This window comes from Rhamphochromis sp. 'chilingali', assembly GCF_963969265.1.
Source record: "Rhamphochromis sp. 'chilingali' genome assembly, chromosome: 16".
NCBI lineage: Eukaryota > Metazoa > Chordata > Actinopteri > Cichliformes > Cichlidae > Rhamphochromis > Rhamphochromis sp. 'chilingali'.
Genome location: NC_137943.1, coordinates 34,890,979 through 34,912,847, shown reverse-complemented (window position 1 = coordinate 34,912,847; position 21,869 = coordinate 34,890,979). Strand labels below are relative to the sequence as shown.

Below are 21,869 nucleotides of genomic sequence, written 5' to 3'. Positions count from 1 at the left end.
CAGCCCGACCAGGCCGGTAGCAGCCACGGGCGGCGTCCTCACAGGACACCCTGACCCCGGATGACATCACTGTGTGCAGAATGTGTCTATCAGCTGATCGCTGAGTGGTGTGTTCGATGTGACATGTTTGACTTCATCTAACCACATTAACGCTGCGTGGCTGAACATCACAGCATGGCCTGAACTGCTCCTCCCCCCCCCTCCAGCTCACCCTCCACTCCCCCCCTGCCTCACCCGTCTCAGCATGGCTCTGCTGTGTCGGTTCTGGTTCTGTTCAGTAGAAGCATGTCGTTCTAGTTGTTTTCGTTCTCATTAAGTTTCCCTCATGTTTTTTCCTCCCCCCCCCCCTCTTTCTGTTCACTTCCTGTCTGTTATGTGCTTCCCCACCACCACCACCACCGCATCTTGGTGCTTCCATTCAAACCATCCACGAACAAACACACAAACGCACACACGGCGACCACAGGGTGAAAATTCCTTCCTGCAGGCCACCATAGCGAAGCTGGGCCCGCTGCCGAGGATTCTGGGAGATATCACTCGCTGCCTGGCCGCTCCAACGCCCGTCCAGCAGCAGCTGCGACGCTTCCAGGACCACAGCTCCGCCCACAACATCAGCGGCAGCCTGTCGTCGGGATTGCAACGAATCTTTGAGGACCCCAGTGACAGGTAACCAATCAGCAGACAGATCAGGTGTTTAACAGGTTTCTGGTGTCTTCACCACAAAGATTCATCAAACCCGCTTCTGTGCAACACATCCTGTTCCTGACATGCATGAATGTTTAAATAGGTGCACAGCTGTTTCAAACAAGCTTAGCTTCATAAGACATTTCTGAAATATGTCAGAAGAGATGAGATTTGCAGAAGATGGAGGTATAAAGGAGAGTCACCAGAGACCCCAGAATCGATCCCTGAGGAACGCCTAACTGCACGAGGCTTTCACCTGAAACGTTTGGAATCAGCCATAAAAGTTTCATTTTCTCTAACTGCTGTTCACGTCTCACTTCCTGCAGCCGCAGCGAGGTTCGCAGTCTGCAGACACCAGTTCGGGGTCAGCGCCCCCTGTTGCCTCAGCAGCATCCCTCCAACCACACCAGCTTCTCCGACCAGGAGGAGCGCGACACGCTGCTGCCCAACGGTCGCAGCATCTCTCTGGTTGACCTGCAGGACGCTCAGAGCCTCCACGGCCACGCGGGGCCCCCGCCACACCACGAGGCCCCGCCCCGTCTCAGCAGGGTTGGCTCGCAGGCCTCCGTCGGACATGCCGTTGCCCCGGTTACCTACTCCCACTCCAACCCTCTCACACCTCAGCCGGCACCACACCAGGCCAAAGTCCCGCCCAGAGATGGACAGCCACAGAGCGCTCCGCAGGTGAGGCGGCCGCTGCACGCCTCCGTCAGTCAGCAGCGCAGCCTGCAGCCGCTCTCGTTCCAGAACCCCGTCTACCACCTAAGTAACCCCGCCCACAGCACGACAACACGCTCCGCCCACTCGCTGCGGCAGGACTCCAGCTCCGAGAACCTGAGCACCGAGAGCTCCCACAACAGCCACAGCAACTCTGACGACTTCGGCAGCCAGGTGGGGGGCAAAGGTCGCGCGCCGTCCAACAGCAGCCTGGACGAGGTGGGCAGCAGGCGGAGCACGCAGAGCGAGGACTGCTCTACGCCACGCCGCCATGCCCTGCAAGACCTCCCACCCGGCACCGCCACAGCGGTCGCCATCCCTCGTCAGAGCACAACAGCAGGCACCGCCCACATCATAAAGGTGGAGCAGCAGAGCAAAGGGGGCGGGGCAAGGACGCCACGGTCCGCTGCACACAGCGCCTCACTGCGCAGCAGCAGCAGCGCCAACACCGAGCCAACGCCCACCCCTGCCGCTGGCATCATCAACCGCCAACCGTCCACCTGCTCTGTGGAGAACGTGGCTCCGCCCCCAAAGAGCACCACCAAGCAGATGCCACAGGTACGACAGAAATCCGCCGAGTCTCAGACTTTTAGCGTTTCAGGTGTGTTTCTGATGATGTCACTGCTTTGTGTGCAGGTGGCGTCTCCAGTGGAGGGGGTGGCGATGTCTCCCGTGGAGAGGACGGCGGCATGGGTCCTAAACAACGGCCAGTACGAGGAGGAGGGAGGGGAGAGGAGCAGGGAGGAGGGCAGGAACACAGAGAAGGTAACAGGCACACCTGGGCTGCAGGCGAAGCCCATAAGGAAGTGACGAAGGCTCATATCTGTGAAACTGCTTCCTGTTTCCACAGTACGAGCTGGAGATCTCTCGGCTGAAGGAGCGCCTGCGCGTGTCCGGGCGGCGCCTCGAGGAGTACGAGCGGCGGCTGCTCGCTCAGGAGCAGCAGATGCAGAAGCTGCTGCACGAGTACAAAAACCGGCTGGAGGACAGCGAGGAGCGACTGAGGAGGCAGCAGGAGGAGAAGGACACCCAGATGAAGAGCATCATCTGCAGGTACGCACACACAGGTCACATGATGGAAGGGGCGGGGCTGATGTCACAGAAAATGGGCTTCAGGTGTTCAGGAGGAGTTTAAGTAAATCAAACCAGGGTCGTGTCCAAATTCATGGGCTGCATCCTCCTGAGGACCCGGCCTTCGCGGCCTACGTGGGCCGGGTCCTCAGAAGGTCGGGTTGGCCGGAAGTAAACGGCCGTGGAATTGGACGGTCCAGCCTTCAGATCGGCGTCGCCGCTGACTCGGTGGAGTTTAATAACCTCAGCCGTCTGCTCCTTGCTGTCTAAAACATACAGTGAGATGCAAACGTTTGGGCAGCCTTGTTCATAGTCATTATGTATAAATCGTCAGTTAAATACATCATAGAGGAGATGCACACAGGGATATTTGAGAAGTGAAATGAAGTTTATTGGATTTACAGAAAGTGTGCAAGAATTGTTTTAACAAAATCAGGCAGGTGCATAAGTTTGGGCTCCACAAAAAAGAAATGAAATCAATATTTAGCAGATCCGCCTTTTGCAGAAACTCCAGCCTCTACACGCTTCCTGTGGGTCAGTGAGAGTCTGGATTGTGGTTGAAGGTATTTTGGACTGTTCCTCTTTACAGAACATCTCTAGTTCAGTCAGGTTTGATGGCTTCTGAGCATGGACACAGGTTTCAATAATACTCAGGTCTGGGCTGAGATGAACGTTCCAGGACGTTGTCCTTGTTCCTCTGCATGAAAGCTTTAGTGGATTTTGAGCAGGTCGTTGTCTCGTTGAAAGATCCAGCCCGGGCGCAGCTTCAGCTCTGTCACTGATTCCTGGACATTGGTCTCCAGAATCTGCTGATACTGAGTGGAAACCATGTGTCCCTGCACTGCCCCCACAGCCCCACAGCGTGATGGAGCCACCACCACATTTTACTGGAGGCAGCAGGTGTGTTTCTGGGACTGCTGTGTTCTGTTTCCTCCGTGCATAACGCCCCGTGTTATGCCAAATAACTCAATGTTAGTTTCATCTGTCCACAGCAGCTTATTCCAGAATGAAGCTGGCTTGTCCAGATGAGATGAGATGGCCTTTATTTGTCAGTTGCAGGTCTTTTGCCCACAGCCGAGATGACAGACCTTGCCGACCGTACATACAATACAAACATCACATTGGGGAGACAGGTCAGGCCAGGTAGCGAGGAAAAAACAATGTGTAACACAGAAGGGTAATACAGGAATGCACAGATATCAACACACCACAGCACAATAAACACAGACAGCAACATGGGGAAGAGTTCCAGTGTGGACATCTGATCTGGGACCGCTGCGATCTTCGACTGCGCCTGTCTGTTTCTCGGTCTGACACTCGAGCCTTAACTTGAGCTGAGCCTGTGGTCTTTGATTGCCTCAATATGTTCGTAACTGTGGAGACAGACGGCGTAACTCTCTGAGGCAGCTTTCTGTGTCCTTCCCACCATGATGACAGTTGTTCTGAGACCCCCGTGTTGCTACTCTTCAGAGGAAATTAAAAGAGGAGGGAAACTTTACGATTGACCCCCTTAAATTGGATTCACCTGTGTATGTAGGTCAGGGGTCACTGAGGTTACCAGGCCAATTTGAGTTCCAGTAATTAGTTCTAAAGGTTTTGGAATCAATGACATGACAACAGATTTGTGCACCTGCCTGATTTTGTTTAAACAATTCTTGCACACTTTCTGTAAATCCAATAAACTTCATTTCACTTCTGTGTGTCTCCTCTATGATATATTTAACCAACATTTTTTTATTGTAACAACCAACGATTTATGCAGGAAAATAATGACTATTAACAAGGCTGCCCAAACCTTTGCATCCCTCTGTAACAGGACACTGGAGTAAACTCTCGACCGTCTCACACTTCTGTTTAATCAGTTTTCTGTTTGACGTTTATTCAGCTGTGTGAAAACCACCCGGGGCATTAATAAAGTTTTATTTGATCTAATCTAATAACTTTAATCTCAGCCAAACCGATTTACTCACAAACAAATAAAACCTTGAAAAAAGCCCAACAAGAACATGTTTAGGTTGTCTCAGGTACTTATATATTACGTTTAAGTAATAATAAGCCTAACCTAATTCTCGGCGGCTCCAGTGACCCTCCAGCGCTCGGTCAGCTCTCCAGCTGGTGGGTAACAGACGTCTCTGAAAACGTCGGAGCACTTCTGCAAATATGCGATGTCTTGATAAACCGAGCAGATATTTGATGTTTACACAGCTACAGTCTCGCCTGAAAATATGTTAAAAGTTTATTTTGTGACCCAGAAAGATTAATAAGAGTAATATTAAAACTTAATAGCGGCCGCCATTGTTGGAAACTGGAATTGGCTGGGCTGCGCTATGAATTCTGGGATATGGTGGGTCACGAAGGACACACCTGACCCATCCTTCAAATTCGGGGAAAAGGAGGACGCGTGTGTCGGCCGCATTCGGAGGAATTTGGACAGCCTTCGGCGCATCGCTGTGACGTAATCGGCCTACAAATGCGGCCTCAGGAGGACGCAGCCCATGGATTTGGACACGACCCAGATGTTGATATTTAAGGTGATGATGATGATGATGTTCTGTACATTTGCAGACTGATGGCGGTGGAGGAGGAGCTACGGCGGGACCACGCAGAGATGCAGGCAGTGATCGAAGCCAAACAGAAGATCATCGACGCTCAGGTACAGACACACCTGTGGCACAGGTAATGGGTTTCAGAGGGAAGCAGCGATGCGTCGTGTTCGAGCTGCAGCTGTGACCGAAACTTTAAATCTTTTGAAACGTCTCACAGTCTCTCCACTGATTTCAGGTCAGTAACGGATGTGAAATAAACCAATCAGGCAAGTAACTGTAGCCCCGCCCCTTCCTCCACCGCCACTACCACCAACGCCACGCTGTGTGTTTTTTGTTTTTATGAATTTATTTTTAGGGGGGAAAAAACACTGCCAACACACCTGACACCTGTTGAACCAGCCAATCAGAGCGCAGAGTTTCAGCATTGAGTTTATCAAGAGCTCAGGATTAGTGCAGCTGTCGGCGCCCCCTGGTGGGCGCCCCCCTCTGGTTCACGTGGGGATAAAAAACTGTCAATTTGACAAAAGAACGTTATTGTTCACGAACAGCGTCCTTCCTTCAGTCACAGTAAATAAGAACATTTATTAATAATTAAATATTTTCACTCAGCTTCATCTTCAAAGTCGTTCTTGGGCCTCGGGGGCTCCTGTAGTTCAGCTGACGGCTGGTTCCAGCTGCTCTGTAATACGTTGGTGTGTCGGCGTGTTGCGCTCTCGGCTGGTTTTGTTTAAGTTTGGCTGCAGACCCCACCTCCCCCTCCCCACACCACCTCCCACCCCCCTCCCTGTAAACCACCACAGCTTCTAGTTCACCCTTTCAAAATAAAGCGAGTCGTCAGCAGGCTCAGGAGACGGCGTTGGACTTTCACCTTTTTGTTTTTTCGCTGGTTTGAGCTTTTTTGGGCTGCTGTTTATATTTTCGGCTGCTGCCCTCAAACTTCCTGTGGTTGTTTTTGTTTTCACGTCGGGTCAAAACCACGTCGCCGCTTTTATTAAGCTGAACCGTTTTTAGATTTTGTGTGAGCTGGTCTTTTTTTCAACCTTTTTAAATCATTTAATGTTGCGTTAAGAGGCCAAATCGTCCTTTTAAATCTGCATCGTTTCGTCGGTCGCACAGGTTTTATTTGAACGTGTCCGATTAAAGATCTTTGTAGTAAACTTTGTGTCACTGAACATGTTTCACTGATAAATCCATTAGTGTTCAGAAAGCTGTGAAATGTTTTCATTAAAGCCTGATTTGGATTCAGGTGATTTCAGGAGCTCAGGGTTAAGTCGTTTTTATTAAAAATCTTTTTTCTTTAGTTGTTTCTTATCCGTCACCTCGTTTAATCAGTATTTTAATAAAAGTTTCATTAAAGTTTCTTGGATTTAAGGGATGTTACTTTCTATTTTTCCTTGTGTGGTTTTGACCCGACTCTCCGATCAACACCAAACTGCTTTGTTGTTGTTGTTTACCTGTCGGTCTGACTTCCTGTCCCGCCCCCTTTCTCATCTTTATCCAATCAGGAGAAAAGGATCGGGTCCCTGGATGCGGCGAACTCACGGCTGATGGCGGCGCTGACGCAGGTGAAGGAGCGTTACAGCACGCCCAACCTTCGCAACGGCCTGTCGCCAAGCAACCCCACCAAGCTGTCAATCACTGAGAACGGAGAGTTCAAGAACAGCAGCTGCTGATTGGTCCTGCCCTGGGTGGGGGTGGGGTTTAAAGTATATAACTCCCTCGCCCACGAGATGAGCTGCAGACATCAAAGAGAGAATTTAAAGATATAGAATCTATTAACACGAGTGTAAATACTGATGTTTGATCTGATGTACAGAGAGTGTGTGTGTGTGCGTGTGTGTGAGAGAGCGAGTGTGTGTGTGAGAGCGTGTGTGTGTGTGTGTGTGTGTGTGTGTGTGTGAGAGAGCGTGTGTGTGTGTGTGTGTGTGTGTGTGTGTGTGTGTGTGTGTGAGAGTGTGTGTGTGTGTGTGTGTGTGTGAGTGAGAGAGAGAGCGAGTGTGTGTGTGAGAGCGAGTGTGTGTGTGTGTGTCACAGAAGCACAGCGAGGAAGAAATAAACCAAAAACTGAAACGTTTTCTAATCGATTTTTTATGAATTCCTTTCGAAGCTTCTGTTTTCGTTTCTCGTAGCGTGGAGTTCCCGTTGTTCTTGTTTTTTACCTGACGAGTTGTTTTGGGTTTTAATTTATTCCCCCTCGTTCTCGTCCTGTTGCTGATCTACTGAACAGACTCCTGGAGGATCAGGGTCAAAGGTCACGCCTGTCTGCTGTCCCTATGTTGACAATAAAGTCTACCTGAAAGTTTGACTGTGGTCCGATTCCTGTTTGGCGTGCTCGTGTTTCTTTGATGCTCACGCTGCCGTCGCTCTTATTTCATGTTAATTTTGTTCTGAAGTGAAAACGAACATCGGTCCCACAGGTGAGCGCGCACCTGAGGAGGATCAGCGCCTCCTTTATACCATCGCCATTGGTATAAACTGCCGTCGGGCTCAGTTTGCGTTCGTGAGGCTGTTTGTGGTGGTCAGACTGCGAGTAATCCCAGATCTACTGCGGCTGTTTGTAGGAATGACGAAAATGGTCAAAGGTTCACCTGGACACGATGTAGAAGCAGCTGCAAACAGACGCTTCACCAAACATCAGCTGTGATTTAAGCCGCACCGTCATTAAGTTCAGTGAAATCGTTGAAAGCTCAAAACTACCCCAACATTCACGCCGCCGAGGCGATGGCAGCGTTTAACTAAGTTTATCATGAAACTTTGAAAGAAGTCATTTTAAGGTGTCACAGTCTCGGGCAGAAGTTTAGGAGGCTGCTGTGTTTCCCACTGACACCAGTCTGGATGACATCATCAGCGAGTCATTTCTGACCAGGACATGATCTGTAACTGCTTCTTTCATCTGATCAACATCTCTAAAGTTAGAAATATCCTGTCTCAGAGTGACGCTGAAAAACTAGTTCATGCATTTGTTACTTCCAGGCTGGACGACGATTCATTATTATCAGGATCCCTGTTAAATCCAGAATTTAAAATCCTGCTCCTCACATACAAGGCCCTAAATAATCTTAATAACTTTATAGTACCATATCACTTTGCTCTCATTAAAACTGCTGAGCGTGAGGAGCGTGGAGCCAAAATATGAAACACACTAAAGGTAAAAAATGATCTCTCACTCTGGACTCTGTCACGTTTTATTCTGAAAGGGTTCCCTCTGCACCTCCGAGTTTACGTTGTTTACACTTTTATTGTGAAAGGCAGGAACTGGAAGAATCCCTTTTCGCACATGCGCAGAGCACACCGGGCTTTCCGGATGGACGGCGGAGTTAGCATTAGCTTTAGCTTCACTGAAGTTTAATCTCACGTTTTTCTCTCGGCTGCATCAAAAATGTCTTCCCTTCAACTTCCGGCTGAGTTTGTCACCGAGGCCGTGACTGCTGACGGAGGAGGAGAAGCAGGAGGTGGCAGAGAGTTTGAACAACGCACCGAGGAGGAGATGGACCGCGAGCGCAGGCGCAGACTGCTGGACATCACCTGGAAACTTGATAGGCAGCCGCACCGGACAGGTGAGCAAAACCGGAAACGATCAGAGAGACACTGGCTGTGTCCCAATTCAGGGTCTGCACGCTTGAAGTACGCATTTCAAGTGCGGTTACGTCACCGCCACGCGACGACGGCTGTCCCAATTCGAAGTGTGCTTCAAATGCATACTCCAAATGCACCGTCGATTTCCCCAAATATCACGCTTCGTATATCCCACAATTCATAGCGCGGCGGTGGGTGTGGATAATTTTGCCGCAAAATACGGCAGAAGGGAGCGGCCGAAGAGTGAACTGTCAAAAGTACTGAATATGACGTCACTTATTTATGTGCGAATGTGTAATAATTAAAGTCAGTCACATATCCACAAACACAAGCTGAAAGTCAGATATATATATCATAATAATCTGACAATACTATAATATTGGCCATATTATATTTACATTACCACAGTGAGATGACTTTAGTCTCATGAACAACATCAGCTAATTGTTATTTACTAACTAATCTTAGTAAAGATTACTAAGATAACTAATCTTAAATGAGTGTTCAGCACAGACATGAAGCCCAACAATCATGTTTTACAGTCCCGTGGTCTCAGCCTCAGATACTCAACTAAAGTGATGTCATGACAAAAATGAATGACCAACAAAACATGTTCTCCTTCATTTCTGTCAAACAAAGCTGTAACGTGTCTCGCGGTTAGTATCATGGTTGCTAGGCAACCTGAACAACGCGACGAAGCGTATGCCGTCCCATTTCACAAGCCTCTCACTTCCGCACTTCTCGTACTTATAGTACGCACCGTACGTAGTATGCGTAGTGCGCGTACTTCAAGCGTTCAGACCCTGAATTGGGACACAGCCAAAGAGAGAAAAGAAAGCGGGTGATCTGCGTCATAAAGGATTCTCCACAGGTGGGCTGTTAAATCTGAGCTCACCTGTTTAATGTTTCCGGTTCACCTGGCGGCAGCTGGGTCATAAAAGCCGATTCAGCTTTTACGCGGTTTGACGACCGTGTTTCGGCTCCTCGTGAAACCTTCAGCTCACTGAACGGGACATTTCCCTCCAGGACAGATCCACAGGAGCCATGTTTCTCTCTCCAGCTGTGAACATCTGTGTGACAGATCCACGAGCAGGAGTTGGTACCTGGCTGTTTGATTACAGAAGTGCATTGTGGGTAAACTGTGGTGGAAATTCTACAGTAAAATAAAAGTAATTTTTTCCGCATTAAATTCAGAAAAAGGGAGCGTGTGCAGGTAAACAGGTGTGTGTCATCAGCAGGGTGCACAGGCAGGAGCCAATCAGAGCTCGGTGTGACAGCGAGCCTTGCTGTCGTGGTCATTATGTGGACGTCCTGCGTCAGCTTTTGCGGCCATGCCTAAATGTTGCCATAGTTACTTTTAATTGGAAGCTCAGTATTGCTGCTGGATCAGCTGATGCTGTCCTCCAATCGTGGGCTGCCTTTGTTTAAACAACAGAATCCCTTCCAGGGGCGGAGCTGCTTGACACCTGGTTGCCAGTGATGGTGGTTAAATTCCCATACTTCCCAGTTCTGCTTCCACCAAAGAGTCACACGAACACTGTACAGCCAACAACAGCTGGATTTAGTCTGCCTCACTATTCAGTCCAGCTGTTCACTGTAAACGTCCTGCATTGGCTCAGGCTGCAGGTTTCCAGATGTTCTCTTCCTTAGAGACATGAATCAACAGGGTCACCTTCTAGCTTCCAGCTGTGCTCTCTTCACCGCTACAGTCTGCTGGTCCACCACTGAATGCACCTGAGGGTCTGCAGGGTTGGATCCAGACTCCCTGGAAGCATCTGTGGTGGACAGGAGAGCCTGTTCAGATCCACACGAGCACTTTTTGCGTCAAAGAGCAACTTGGGGTTTAGCATTTTCATGTAGACTGGATGACCTGCTCTACCTCCTGAGCTACAGGTGGGACTTTACCCAGCTGGTCTGCGTCTTCCTCGTGAGACCTTATCTCTCAAGCAGTGAGCTCTTCAGCTGCATTTCCAGCAGCAAATCAGACTTTTTGCTGCTGATTGTTGGACTTTGTCGCCTGTTGGAGTGATTCTGCTCATAATTTGGGTTGTGGGGACGGGGGGTGAAGGAGTCCTCTCTGGAGGTCTCAGGGTCGAGTAATGACCTCTAGCAGCCACTGTGATGGCTTGCAGAGTGTGAAGTAGTCCCACCTGAGGCCACGGTTGTGATGGACGGCGATGATGATGATTGTCTAAAGGGTTTTAATTTTTTTTTTACTGTCATCACATCTATAACATGTTTGTCTCTTTGTCCTTCAGACATTCGACAGGAGGAGGAAGAGCTCTGCAGCCAGGAGAGGAGCAGCAGTCTGGATCAGGAAGCGCGAGAGCTGCCACAGATCAAAGAGGAAGACGAGGAACTCTGCACCAATCAGGAGGAAGCAGAGACTGAACAGATGAAAGAGGAAGAGGAGGAGCTTTCCATCAATCGGGAGGAAGAACAGCTCATACTGGAGTCTCAACGTAACACTGACAGTAGCTCGAAGTCCGTGCAGCACAGCGTTTACGCAAAAGTGTTTAAGACAGTGTCGCAGACGAAAGACGAGCACACGAATAAAAAATCTCACGCCTGCGAAACGTGCGGAAAGACTTTTAGCAGTAACTTCCACCTGGTGACTCACATACGCACCCACACAGGTGAGAAGCCCTTTGCTTGTAAGACCTGCGGAAAACGTTTCAGCCGCAAGTTCGACGTGAAAGCTCACGCAAGAACCCACACGGGCGAAAAGCCGTACACGTGCGAGCTGTGCGGTCAGAGTTTTAGAAGAAACTATCGGCTGACAGTCCACATGAGAAGTCACACGGGCGAGAAGCCTTTTGCATGCGAATTTTGCCGCAAAAGTTTCAGCTGTAATTCTAATCTGAAAATCCACCTGAGAATCCACACAGGTGAGAAGCCTCACGTTTGTGAAACCTGCGGGAAAAGCTTCAATCGCAGCGGTCAGCTGAAGATCCACCTGAGAAACCACACAGGGGAGAAACCGTACTCCTGCAAGCTGTGTGGAAAATGTTTCAGCAGCAGCTCGTCACTGATAGGCCACATGAGAACCCACACAGGTGAGAAGCCTCACTGCTGCAACACCTGCGGGAAACGTTTCTGGCAAGCAGTGTCTCTGAAAATCCACACAAGGAGCCACACGGGCGAGAAACCGTATTCCTGCCAAACGTGTGGTAAAGGGTTCAGCAGCTGTGACTCGCTGACCGTCCACACCAGAACCCACACAGGTGAAAAACCTTACTCCTGCAACACCTGTGGAAAGAGATTTAGGCAGTCTTCGGGACTGAAGAGTCACATGAGAACTCACAAAGGTGAAAGGTTGTACTCGTGTGAGACGTGCGGGAAAAGCTTCACTAAGAACGTCAGCTTGCTCCTGCACAGGCGGACCCACAGAGACAAGAAGTCTTACACCTGCAGCACCTGTGAGGAAAGGTTCATCTGCCCTTTAGAGCTGGACAATCACATGAGAACTCACACAGGTAAAAAGCTTTATTTCTGCGAGACGTGCGGGAAATGTTTCACTCACAGCTCCACTTTGGCCGACCACATCAGAACGCACACAGGTGAGAAGCCGTACGCCTGTGAAACCTGCACCAGGCGCTTCAGTAGTCGCGCTTACCTGAAAGTCCACATGAGAACGCACACAGGCGAGAAACCGTTTTCCTGCAAAACGTGCGGAAAAGGTTTCAGAAGCTGTACTCACCTGATAGCCCACGTGAGAATCCACACAGGTGAGAAACCTTACACCTGTAAAGTGTGTGGGAAACGATTTAGCCGCTCGTCGGGACTGAAGAACCACATGATGACTCACACAGGTGAAAGCGCCTTTTCTTGTGAAACGTGTGGAAAAAATTTCTCTAGCTGTCCTCCTCTGATAGTCCACATGAGAACCCACACAGGTGAGAAGCCTTACTCCTGCGACACCTGTGGAAAAGAGTTCAGTAGCACCTCTCATCTGAAAAAACACATGATTGTGCACACAGGTGAGAAGCCGTATGCCTGTGATCTCTGCGGTAAAAGCTTCACTAGCAGCTCCTACCTGAAAGTCCACATGCGGAGCCACACAGGTGAGAAACCGTATTCCTGCAAAACGTGTGGGAAAGGTTTCAGCAGTAAGCCGCCGCTAATAGTTCACATGAGAACCCACACAGGTGAGAAGCCTTACACCTGCAATAGCTGCGGGGAAAGATTTACGTATGCGACGGTGTGGAAAAATCACATGAGAGCTCACGACTCTCACACAGCATCCTCTTAGGAGAGGAGCAGCTGAGGAAACATTTGAGGTCATCAGCAAACGGGAAGAATCGGCGCGGTTTCGACCAGGAGGGATTGACTTCAGTCTGAAGTGACCAGCACTGACTGGTTCTTTCAGATTAAAGGACAAAACTTGAAGGTCAAGTAAGCTGGAGGCCGTGTTGGAGAACCTTATTCTTTGACCGCAGGCTGTAAAGGCTGATTTATGGGACTGAGTTTTGTTTTTATTCTGGTGTTCGATGTTTTCTCAATACACTGGATGAAATGCTTCATCATGGTTTCCATAAGTGTTTTGTACAGTTTGGAGTCAATGATGTGATTCATGGGCTTTATATATTATAAATGAAACAAAGAATGCAGCAGTGATGCAAAGCTTTCTATCAATAAAGACATTAATAAAAATGAACATCGTGTTAGTCATGCTTACAGCGCCGAGTGCCACAGAGGTGGTTGTAGTTCAGGAGGTGGAGCAGCTCATCTATTATTGTACTGTTTATATTGTGCAAAATCACAACAACAACAACTCAAAGCACTTTATATTTGAAAGTAAAATCAAATATAAAGTGCCAAATATATACTGTGTGTAAAACAGGGGTCTCAAACTCGTGGCCCATATATTGGGTGACGTTACTTTTTTTGTTCAGAAGGATTTGTTTGTTTTTGAGTGCAATGTTAAAAAAAAAAATGATTTAATGGAAGACAATATGAGCAGAGTACACAAACACGCAGAGGGATAGGCTGTTAGTTCAGTGAGAGTCAAAAGCTAATGTGTTCACTTATGTCTGCGTTTTTAATGTGGTCATCTGTCTGTCTTCCTTCTGTCACCCCAACCAATCACAGCAGATGGCCCCGCCCCTCCCTGAGCCTGGTTCTGCTGGAGGTTTCTTCCTGTTAAAAGGGAGTTTTTTCTTCCCACTGTTGCCAAAGTGCTGCTCATAGGGGGTCATTTGATTGTTGGGTTTTTCTCTGTATGTATTATTGTAGAATCTACTGTACAGTTTTTTCAAAAAGGTCTCAAAGACTTTAGAGTCAGACCTGTTACAGATCGTCAACTTTTCTTTAATATCAGGTGTGTTTCCAGAACCACTAAAAACGGCTGTAATCAAACCTATACTGAAAAAGGACAATCTTGACAAGACACAAATGAACAACTACAGGCCGATCTCAAATCTCCCGTTTTTAAGTAAGATCATTGAAAAAGCAGTTTCTCAACAGCTCAGTTACTTCTTAAAACAGAATAATTGCTACGATGCCTTCCAGTCAGGTTTTAGACAGAACCACAGCACTGAAACCGCTCTGACCAAAGTGTTTAATGACATATGTCTGAACACAGACAGTGGAAAAATGTCAGTCCTAGTTTTACTGGATCTCAGTGCAGCATTTGATACAGTTGACCACAACATATTACTCAAACGACTGGAGAACTGGACAGGTCTTTCAGGAACTGTACTAAACTGGTTCAAAACATACGTAGAAAACAGGAAATACTTTGTATCAATAGGTAACTTCACATCTGAGCAGACAAGCATCACATGTGGAGTTCCCCAAGGTTCCATCTTGGGACCCCTTCTGTTTAACATCTACATGCTCCCACTGGCACAGATTATAAACAACAACAAAATAAACTACCACAGCTATGCAGATGACACACAAATATATATCACAATGTCACCAGGAGACCGAGGCCCTGTACAGGCTCTTGGTAAATGCATTGAGGAAATCAATGACTGGCTGTGCCACAATTTTCTCCAGCTAGACAAAAACAAAACTGAGGTAATAGTCTTTGGCGCCAAAGAAAAACGATTACAGGTCACCAGAGAACTTCAATCTATACATCTAAAAACCACAAACCAGGCGAGAAATTTGGGTGTAGTGATGGATGCAGACCTAAACTTAGAAAAACACATTAAGACAATAACAAAGTCAGCTTACTATCACCTCAAGAATATTTCAAGGATAAAAGATCTGATGTCTCAACAGGACCTGGAAAAACTAGTCCATGCATTCATCTTTAGTAGGCTTGATTACTGTAACAGCATCTTTACAGGTCTACCCAAAAAATCAGTCAGACAACTACAGCTCATTCAGAACTCTGCTGCTCGAGTCCTCACTAAGACCAAAAAAGTGGACCACATCAGTCCAGCTCTGAGGTCCTTACACTGGCTGCCTGTCCGTCAGAGGATAGACTTTAAAGTTCTGATGCTGGCCTATAAAGCTCAGAATGGTTTAGGACCAAAATACATCAATGACCTCCTGACCCAGTATGAACCTTCCAGATCCCTCAGGTCATCTGGATCCGGTCTTTTATCAGTTCCCAGAGTCAGAACCAGACACGGAGAAGCTGCATTCAGCTTTTATGCTCCTTTATCCCTTGGAGATCCTTAAAAAAAGACATCCACCTTTGCTTTTAATGGACATAAATGTCCATTCCCCAAAAAGTGCTATAAAAACTTTATATATTAATATTTTTTTCCACTTTAAATTGGTCAGTCTTTTAAAACTACTTCTCCCTGAAATATTCATATAAAGTTTTAATTATATTTTCGTTGTTTTAACCCTTTAAATCCCAGTTGTATTACACGAGCGCCCTGTTTTTTTAGCCCCAAAAAAACTAAATATTTTCCAAAAAAAACATTTGAAGTAATATTTGATTGTTATTATAATTAGGCCTTTAGATGGTCCAAAGATTGGCACCAAAATTCATTTTGACCTGCCATTATTTTTTTTGCAGGAGCACATTAAAAAAAAATGCATCCACCTTTAAGCCTATGTCCATTCCCCAAAATGTGCAATAAAAATATTAAATATTAATTTTTTTTTCACTTTAAATTGGTCAGTCTTTTAAAACTACTTCTCCTTGAAATATTCATGTCAAGTTTTAATTACATTTCGCGGATTTTAACCCTTTATATCCCGGTTTCGTCACATGAGCGCACTGCTTTTTTTTGCCCCAAAAAACATAAAACTTTAATATTTTCCAAAAAAAACATTTGAGGTAATATTCAATTGTTATTATAATTAGGCCTTTAGATGGACTAAAGATTGGCACCAACATTCATTTCGATCGCCTTTTTTTTTTTTTTTTCAGGACCAGAAAATGGTCTCCAGGCGGCAAATGCTCCTCCTCTAGGCCGAAATAAGTGCATCTTCCCGGGGTAAGTCGCGACGATTACCGGGGACTCCTTTTTCCAGCACGTACGTCCGATACCACGTGACAACAAATACGTCATTTCCTGTTGACTAAAAAAAAAAAAGCACCCTCTCATGGTCCTAGGGACCGAAAATGGTCCCGCCCGATCAGCGGGCAAAGCCGCTGCTGCACGCCGGAAATGAGGCTTCATTTCCCGCAGGTCTGTCTAAGCAGCCCGCTGTTTTCCAGCCCGGGGTCAAATGTGGAGCAAGGGCGCCACCAGGTGGACAAATAAAAATATTACAACTCTAAGGCCCATAGTACAAAACGAAACGGAAACATAAGTAATCACCAAGACATTAACGGTAATAATTCTGCAGTGAAAAATAGCGTTTATAATGGAAGTCAATGGGGACATTTTTGTCCGAAGAGACTAAGGTGGATGCATCTCTGTAGCTTAGCCATTTTAGGCTAATTCAATGAATTTACACCACAATTATAAAATATAATTAAAAAGAAAATTCTTTGACAAATTTGGCTATATTCCACTCAACACAGTGAAAATGGTTTAACATTAAAAATGCAAAAGACAATAAATGTCCCTAAGGACCTCTGAGGGTTGTTAAATCTGGAACAAACTCCCAGAAAGCCTCAGATCAGCTGAAACACTCAGTTTATTTAAATCCAGGTTGAAGACTCACCTGTTCTCAGCTGCATTTGAATAAAGCACCAAATCCACACTTTTAAGCTTAAATTTCAAAACTTACATTTAACTACTGATTTTATGTTCTGATTTTATCTGTTTTGATTTTATATACTGTTGTTTGTTTGTTAATTAGTTTGTTTGTTTGCTTGTTTTAATCAATTTTAAATCATGCTTTTTATTTGTTTTTGTTTCTAATGTCTCTGTAAAGCACTTTGAATCACCTTGTTGTTGAATTGTGCTATACAAATAAACTTGCCTTGCCTTACAATAGAAAGTGCCTTGAGGCAACTGTTGTTGTGATTTGGCGCTACGTAGAAAAATGAGAAATAAAATGAGAGCAGGGGTGCTGCCACATGTGTGGCCAGAAAGAGGACCATTGTGTTTATTTGGTAGTTCATTGAAGGCTTCAGTTAAGAGGAAGGAAAAAGAAAAATTCACGTTAACAGTAGCAGTTTTGTCCTCTTATACAATATTTGAAATTTGGGAAATATTTGTGGGTGTTTTCTTGTTTGTTTTGCATTATGTGAACACTAAAGTGTCCCTCACATTAGATGACAGTGCCAGCAGTGGCCCACAGCTCGTTTGAGACCCCCGATGTAAACTATATGCTTTAGCAAAAAGGAAAGTTTGAAGCCTAATCTTAAAAGTAGAGATAGTGTCTGTCTCCTGAATCCAAACTGGAAGCTGGTTCCACAGAAGAGGGGCCTGAAAACTGAAGGCTCTGCCTCCCATTCTACTTTTAAATACTCTAGGAACAACAAGTAGGCCTGCAGAGCGAGAGCGAAGTGCTCTAATAGGGTGATATGGTACTACAAGGTCATTAAGATAAGATGGGGCCTGATTATTTAAGACCTTGTATGTGAGGAGCAGGATTTTGAATTCTGGATTTAACAGGAAGCCAAAACAGGAGAAATCTGCTCTCTCTTTCTAGTCCCTGTCAGGACTCTTGCTGCAGCATTTTGGATCAGCTGAAGGCTTTTCAGGGAGTTTTTAGGACTTCCTGATAATAATGAATTACAGTCGTCCAGCCTGGAAGTAATAAATGCATGAACTAGTTTTTCAGCGTCACTCTGAAGATCAAATAAAAATGCAGTTTTTTCAGCGACGTCGGGACAGACGAGGGTTTCTTCTTCCTCTTCAGAAATCTTCAGGCGTCGTGGAGGACGTCACCCGTTCAGTGTTCAACACGTGTTCAGGCAGGCCGACTGAAGTGTGACTTTTATAAATGAACACACAGGTTTTCTTGTTAAGTTTTTATTATGCTTAAAAAAGAAAATTAAAAGACAGAGGAGGTGGTGATCAAAGAAAAAGAAAAATATATATTCATATTCAAATATCTTTATACTTTTCTATTCATATATGATTAACAATGCAAAGAAAATAATTCCCGTAGTAGTAGTGCTTAAGTAAAGTTCAATATAGACTTTATTATAACAAAATAGGCAGTTTACCGAGGGTTAAATATCTGTCAAAATCTCATTGTACAATAATCGTGTTTCCGACACCTGTGGACGCCCAGAGGTGGCAGCTCGTCTCCGGGCTCGCCGCGCGAATCGCATGATCGACATCGTTTTTGTGGTAAGACACTGGCGACGCTGATGGCCGTCACCGCGACGACCGGCGGGGTTCTAACTGCAGAGGGCGCCACTGCATCACGCGACTGTGGACTCGTCCAAGTGAGAAAAAAAAAAAAGAGACCAGAATTAAAAAAAAAAAAAAAAAAATCAGCTGAAGAGAATCTAAAATCAGGAGTTCAGATCTCACGAGACACTCGTTGACGTCGGCGTTACTTCCTCGTGTTGTCCTGCAGCTCTGACGTGCTTTTAAATATTTTTAATTTTTCATAAGTGTTACAGTTATAATTTCATTATAATAAAATAGATTGTTGTAATAAAAGTTAATATAATTCTTGTTTCACTGTTTACAGGAAGTTTTATATTTTGGTAAAATAAAATCTTTTACTTTTTAGGTTTTAGGGGTTATAATAAAATATTAAATCTATTTTGTCCTGTGATTCTGGTGTGTTTGTAAATAAAATACGGATTTGGGATTTTAAGTTATTCTAAACTTAAAAGTTTCACGCTTTTCTAAATTCATTTATGTTAAAACAATTTTAATTTGTTTTGCATTTTCTGGTGATTCAAATTCTTTTTGTATTAGATTATTTTTTCCTTGCTGTTCTGGATCTTTCATAAAAATCTGTTTTTTATTAATTATGAGCAGTTTTTCTAACAGGCGGAAAATGTTTGTAGCATTTTTCTTGATTTTAATTATCTTAAATTAGATTTTATCATAAACCATATTTGGTTTAATCAGTTTCATAAAATTCTGAGATAATTTTCTTTAGTAAATTAAAATAGTTTGATTTTATTAGATTCTTTTGTTATTTCTAATATTGAGATTTTTCTGGTAATAAAATAAACATATTTGGAAATTTCTGTCTTGCATTTGGTGTTTTAGTGAAATTAAACACGTTAATGAATAAAATATTTTTTATAGATATGATTTATAATTTTTGATGATTGCACTCAGCTTATTTTCATCTATAAAAATATTTATAGTTTTCTGTCTCTTTGTCTCGGTGGTTTGGTGAGAAACGATTCGACGTCTGCAGAAACATCAGAGCTTTTATTTTTTCATCCCTGAAATCAGAAAATCTGTCAGATTCTTTCTCATTGACAGAAAATTATAAATGTTAAAACCGTTTCCTCTAAAAACAAAGTAAAGAAACTGTCGTTTTCCTTCGTTAAGCCTTGCGGCGCCCTCTAGCAGCAGAGCAGGAACCTCGCAGCGTCCTGACGAACATCCAGCAGCAGCGAGGAGCGAAAATAAAAAACAAACGAAACGTGAGTAGAGTCTAAAAAACGAGCAGAAGAGAAAAGCGGTGACATCAGACGTGAGGCGACGGGGCTGATGGGAAAATAAACGGGATTAACTGACATGCTGTTAAAGCTCAAACGTGCAAAGTTTTGCTTTTTGTGTCTCCGCCTCCTCCGGACCGACAGACGCTGCCTGAGACTGAAACTCCGCCCACCAGCTTACCTTACAAGACAAAAAAAGGGGAAAAAAACCCACAAAGAAAAAACTAAACATAAAATCCACTTCGTACGTTTCTTCTCGTCACTTCCAGGTACCTTCCTCGTCTCCTCTAAAGTTCTCCTCCCTTAAACATTAAGGAGCTGTACCGCGGTGAGTGTGATGTCATCAAACTTCCTGTGTGCTTTGCTCTGCTGGTCAGGAAACCCAAACATGAAGTCTTATCAGGCAAAAAAAGAAAGAAAAGAAGCTAAACTGAACTCGGGTCGGCCGCTGCGTCGCTGATGGGGCGAGTGGAGGGTGAGGCGTGGGGGAGGGGACGTCTGCAGGTCGACTCGTCCGTCAAAACGAGGAGGAGGAGCGGCCGTCTTCATAACTTCTCCTTGGACTGAACCCAGATGAAGGGACCCGACTGCTCCTCGATGATCTGCTTCACCTGGTCGTAGATCTCCTCCAGCGTGTCGCCCTGCACGATGGCTGCACACACACAGAGCAGAGTCAGCGGCGAGCGCGTGACATCATCAAAGACGGGCACAGCCCACCTGTACATCACTCATCCCGACTCCGCTGACGTTTATTATCGTTTTTAAATGTTTGTAAATAAAGTTATGATTGGTGCCTCTTGTTGCATCAGCTGTGATGTCATTAGTGCTGTGGACGTGTCAGAGCGCTGCTTGTGTCTGAAACCAATCAAAACACTCCTTTCATCTCGAAGTTTAAAAGCTCCGCCCATAAAAATAAAACTACAAACGTATTTAAACCTGGCTGATCGATCCTTCGAGCTCATTTCTCGGACTTCCTGCTCTCTGATAAGGCGGCGCCATTTCTGCTCGTTATTAAAGGTCCCGGCAGGGTGGTATAGCGCCAGTCTGCGTGAGGAACTTCCATCAGGATGCACGCTCGCAGAGGTGCACGAGGACACGACCTCGAAGAGGAGATCAGCCAAATTTAAAACGTCACGTCTCAAACAAAGACTCGTCATTTCCTCCCGTCTGCTGCACTAATGTTGAGGTGCAGCTCCAGCACGTGACCAGCAGGGGGCAGAGAGGAACCACATGCGAGACTGTAACGTGGTTTCGACGGCGCGGGTGGAGAATCACCTGAGCTGAGGCGGGTGGAGCCAGGGCACTCACCTGTGAAATGCTCGGTGAACTCCTGCTCCAGCTTGTTCGCTCGGTCGAAGGTCTTCTTGCCCTGCTCCTCCGTCAGACGCTTGTTCATCTCCCTGCAGAGAAAAACCACGTCACCTTCACGCTCGTGTGGGAGAACTGAGTGGAGGCGTTTCCTGTGAAGTGACTCACATGATGTTCTCCACAGATTTGGGTTTGATGAAGATGGCGATGGGGTGGAGCTGAGCCAGCTGGAGTCTCTTGATGGCGTTACCTGACACGTCCAGGATGCAGTGTTTGCCCTGAAAACAGCAGGAGAACATCTCAAACCACACGCCGCTGCTTGAATGAGGTCAGAGCGGGGTTAAAGGTCAAAGGGGCGTGTCGCCATTACCTTCTCCGCCACCTCCCGGACCGACTGCACGCTGGTCCCGTACAGGTGGTTGTTGTATTGCCCCGCCTCGATGAACTTGTGGTCCTGGATGTCCTTCTCCATCTGCTCTCTGGAGATCACGAAGTGATAGTCTCTGCCGTCCACCTCGTAGTCCCGCTTCGGCCGGGTCGTGTCTGCGGGCGGGGTCAGCATTAAACATCAGGTGACACGAGCGTACAACGCAGCCTCTGTTTACAGGCGTTCGGCGGACTTACGAGGGACGCAGGATCCGAACTTGTCGGGGAACTCTGAGATCAGGTCGTCGTTGATGCGGTCCTTCATGGGGCCGAGGATGATGACGGGGCGGGTGTAGTTCACTGTGGGACAGAATCGAAGCATGTCGAATATGCAGGAACACCTGAGTGCTGCCTGTGGTAATCAGATTACTTTAAAAAAAGAAAGCTAAGCGAACACAGATGTCTCACCTTCCTGCTGAACGACGGGCTCGTAGGACAGCACGTACTCCTCCTGCCCACCTGGAGACACAGAGGTCGGTTAGTTTCAGCGTCCGGAGCTCAGACGGGAGTGAGGTGTGATGAAGGTGAAGAGGAGGAGAGACGGAGGAGAGGAGGGAGGATGGGATCTACTGAGGTTGGTTAGTAGGCGGGGT

At 46.2% G+C, this 21,869-nt stretch overlaps 3 protein-coding genes across 17 annotated transcripts in view; 2 read left to right on the top strand and 1 right to left on the bottom strand.

Moving 5' to 3' along the window:
• Positions 1-7,321, top strand: part of rasal2 (RAS protein activator like 2) — a gene marked incomplete at its 5' end in the record, with an annotated part of 65,185 nt that extends 57,864 nt beyond the window's left edge. For 3 of the 4 annotated variants that reach the window (XM_080861247.1, XM_080861250.1, XM_080861249.1), the window contains 6 exons: positions 467-666; positions 1,011-1,959; positions 2,038-2,166; positions 2,252-2,454; positions 5,038-5,125; positions 6,524-7,321. In XM_080861247.1, the coding sequence (XP_080717373.1) occupies positions 467-666; positions 1,011-1,959; positions 2,038-2,166; positions 2,252-2,454; positions 5,038-5,125; positions 6,524-6,691 (1,737 nt within the window). In that variant the 3' untranslated portion in view covers positions 6,692-7,321. The remainder of the gene's footprint in view (positions 1-466; positions 667-1,010; positions 1,960-2,037; positions 2,167-2,251; positions 2,455-5,037; positions 5,126-6,523) is intronic. The other variant, XM_080861248.1, reaches the window with a different exon arrangement.
• Positions 7,322-7,445: 124 nt separating this feature from the next.
• Positions 7,446-16,868, top strand: LOC308383341 (uncharacterized protein). Its single transcript, XM_080861251.1, has 2 exons — positions 7,446-8,575; positions 10,853-16,868. The coding sequence occupies exons 1-2, from the start codon at positions 8,398-8,400 to the stop codon at positions 12,844-12,846; spliced, it is 2,172 nt and encodes a 723-aa protein (XP_080717377.1). The 5' UTR covers positions 7,446-8,397; the 3' UTR covers positions 12,847-16,868.
• A 1,841-nt stretch (positions 16,869-18,709) lies between these two features.
• The window catches only part of dlg1b (discs large MAGUK scaffold protein 1b), a 100,311-nt gene continuing 97,151 nt past the window's right edge, over positions 18,710-21,869 (bottom strand). For all 12 annotated transcript variants that reach the window (XM_080907656.1, XM_080907660.1, XM_080907662.1 and 9 more), the window contains 6 exons: positions 21,685-21,735; positions 21,475-21,576; positions 21,221-21,393; positions 21,019-21,128; positions 20,851-20,942; positions 18,710-20,194 (listed from right to left, as the gene is read on the bottom strand). In XM_080907656.1, coding sequence (XP_080763782.1) covers positions 20,088-20,194; positions 20,851-20,942; positions 21,019-21,128; positions 21,221-21,393; positions 21,475-21,576; positions 21,685-21,735 — 635 coding nt within the window. In that variant the 3' untranslated portion in view covers positions 18,710-20,087. The remainder of the gene's footprint in view (positions 20,195-20,850; positions 20,943-21,018; positions 21,129-21,220; positions 21,394-21,474; positions 21,577-21,684; positions 21,736-21,869) is intronic.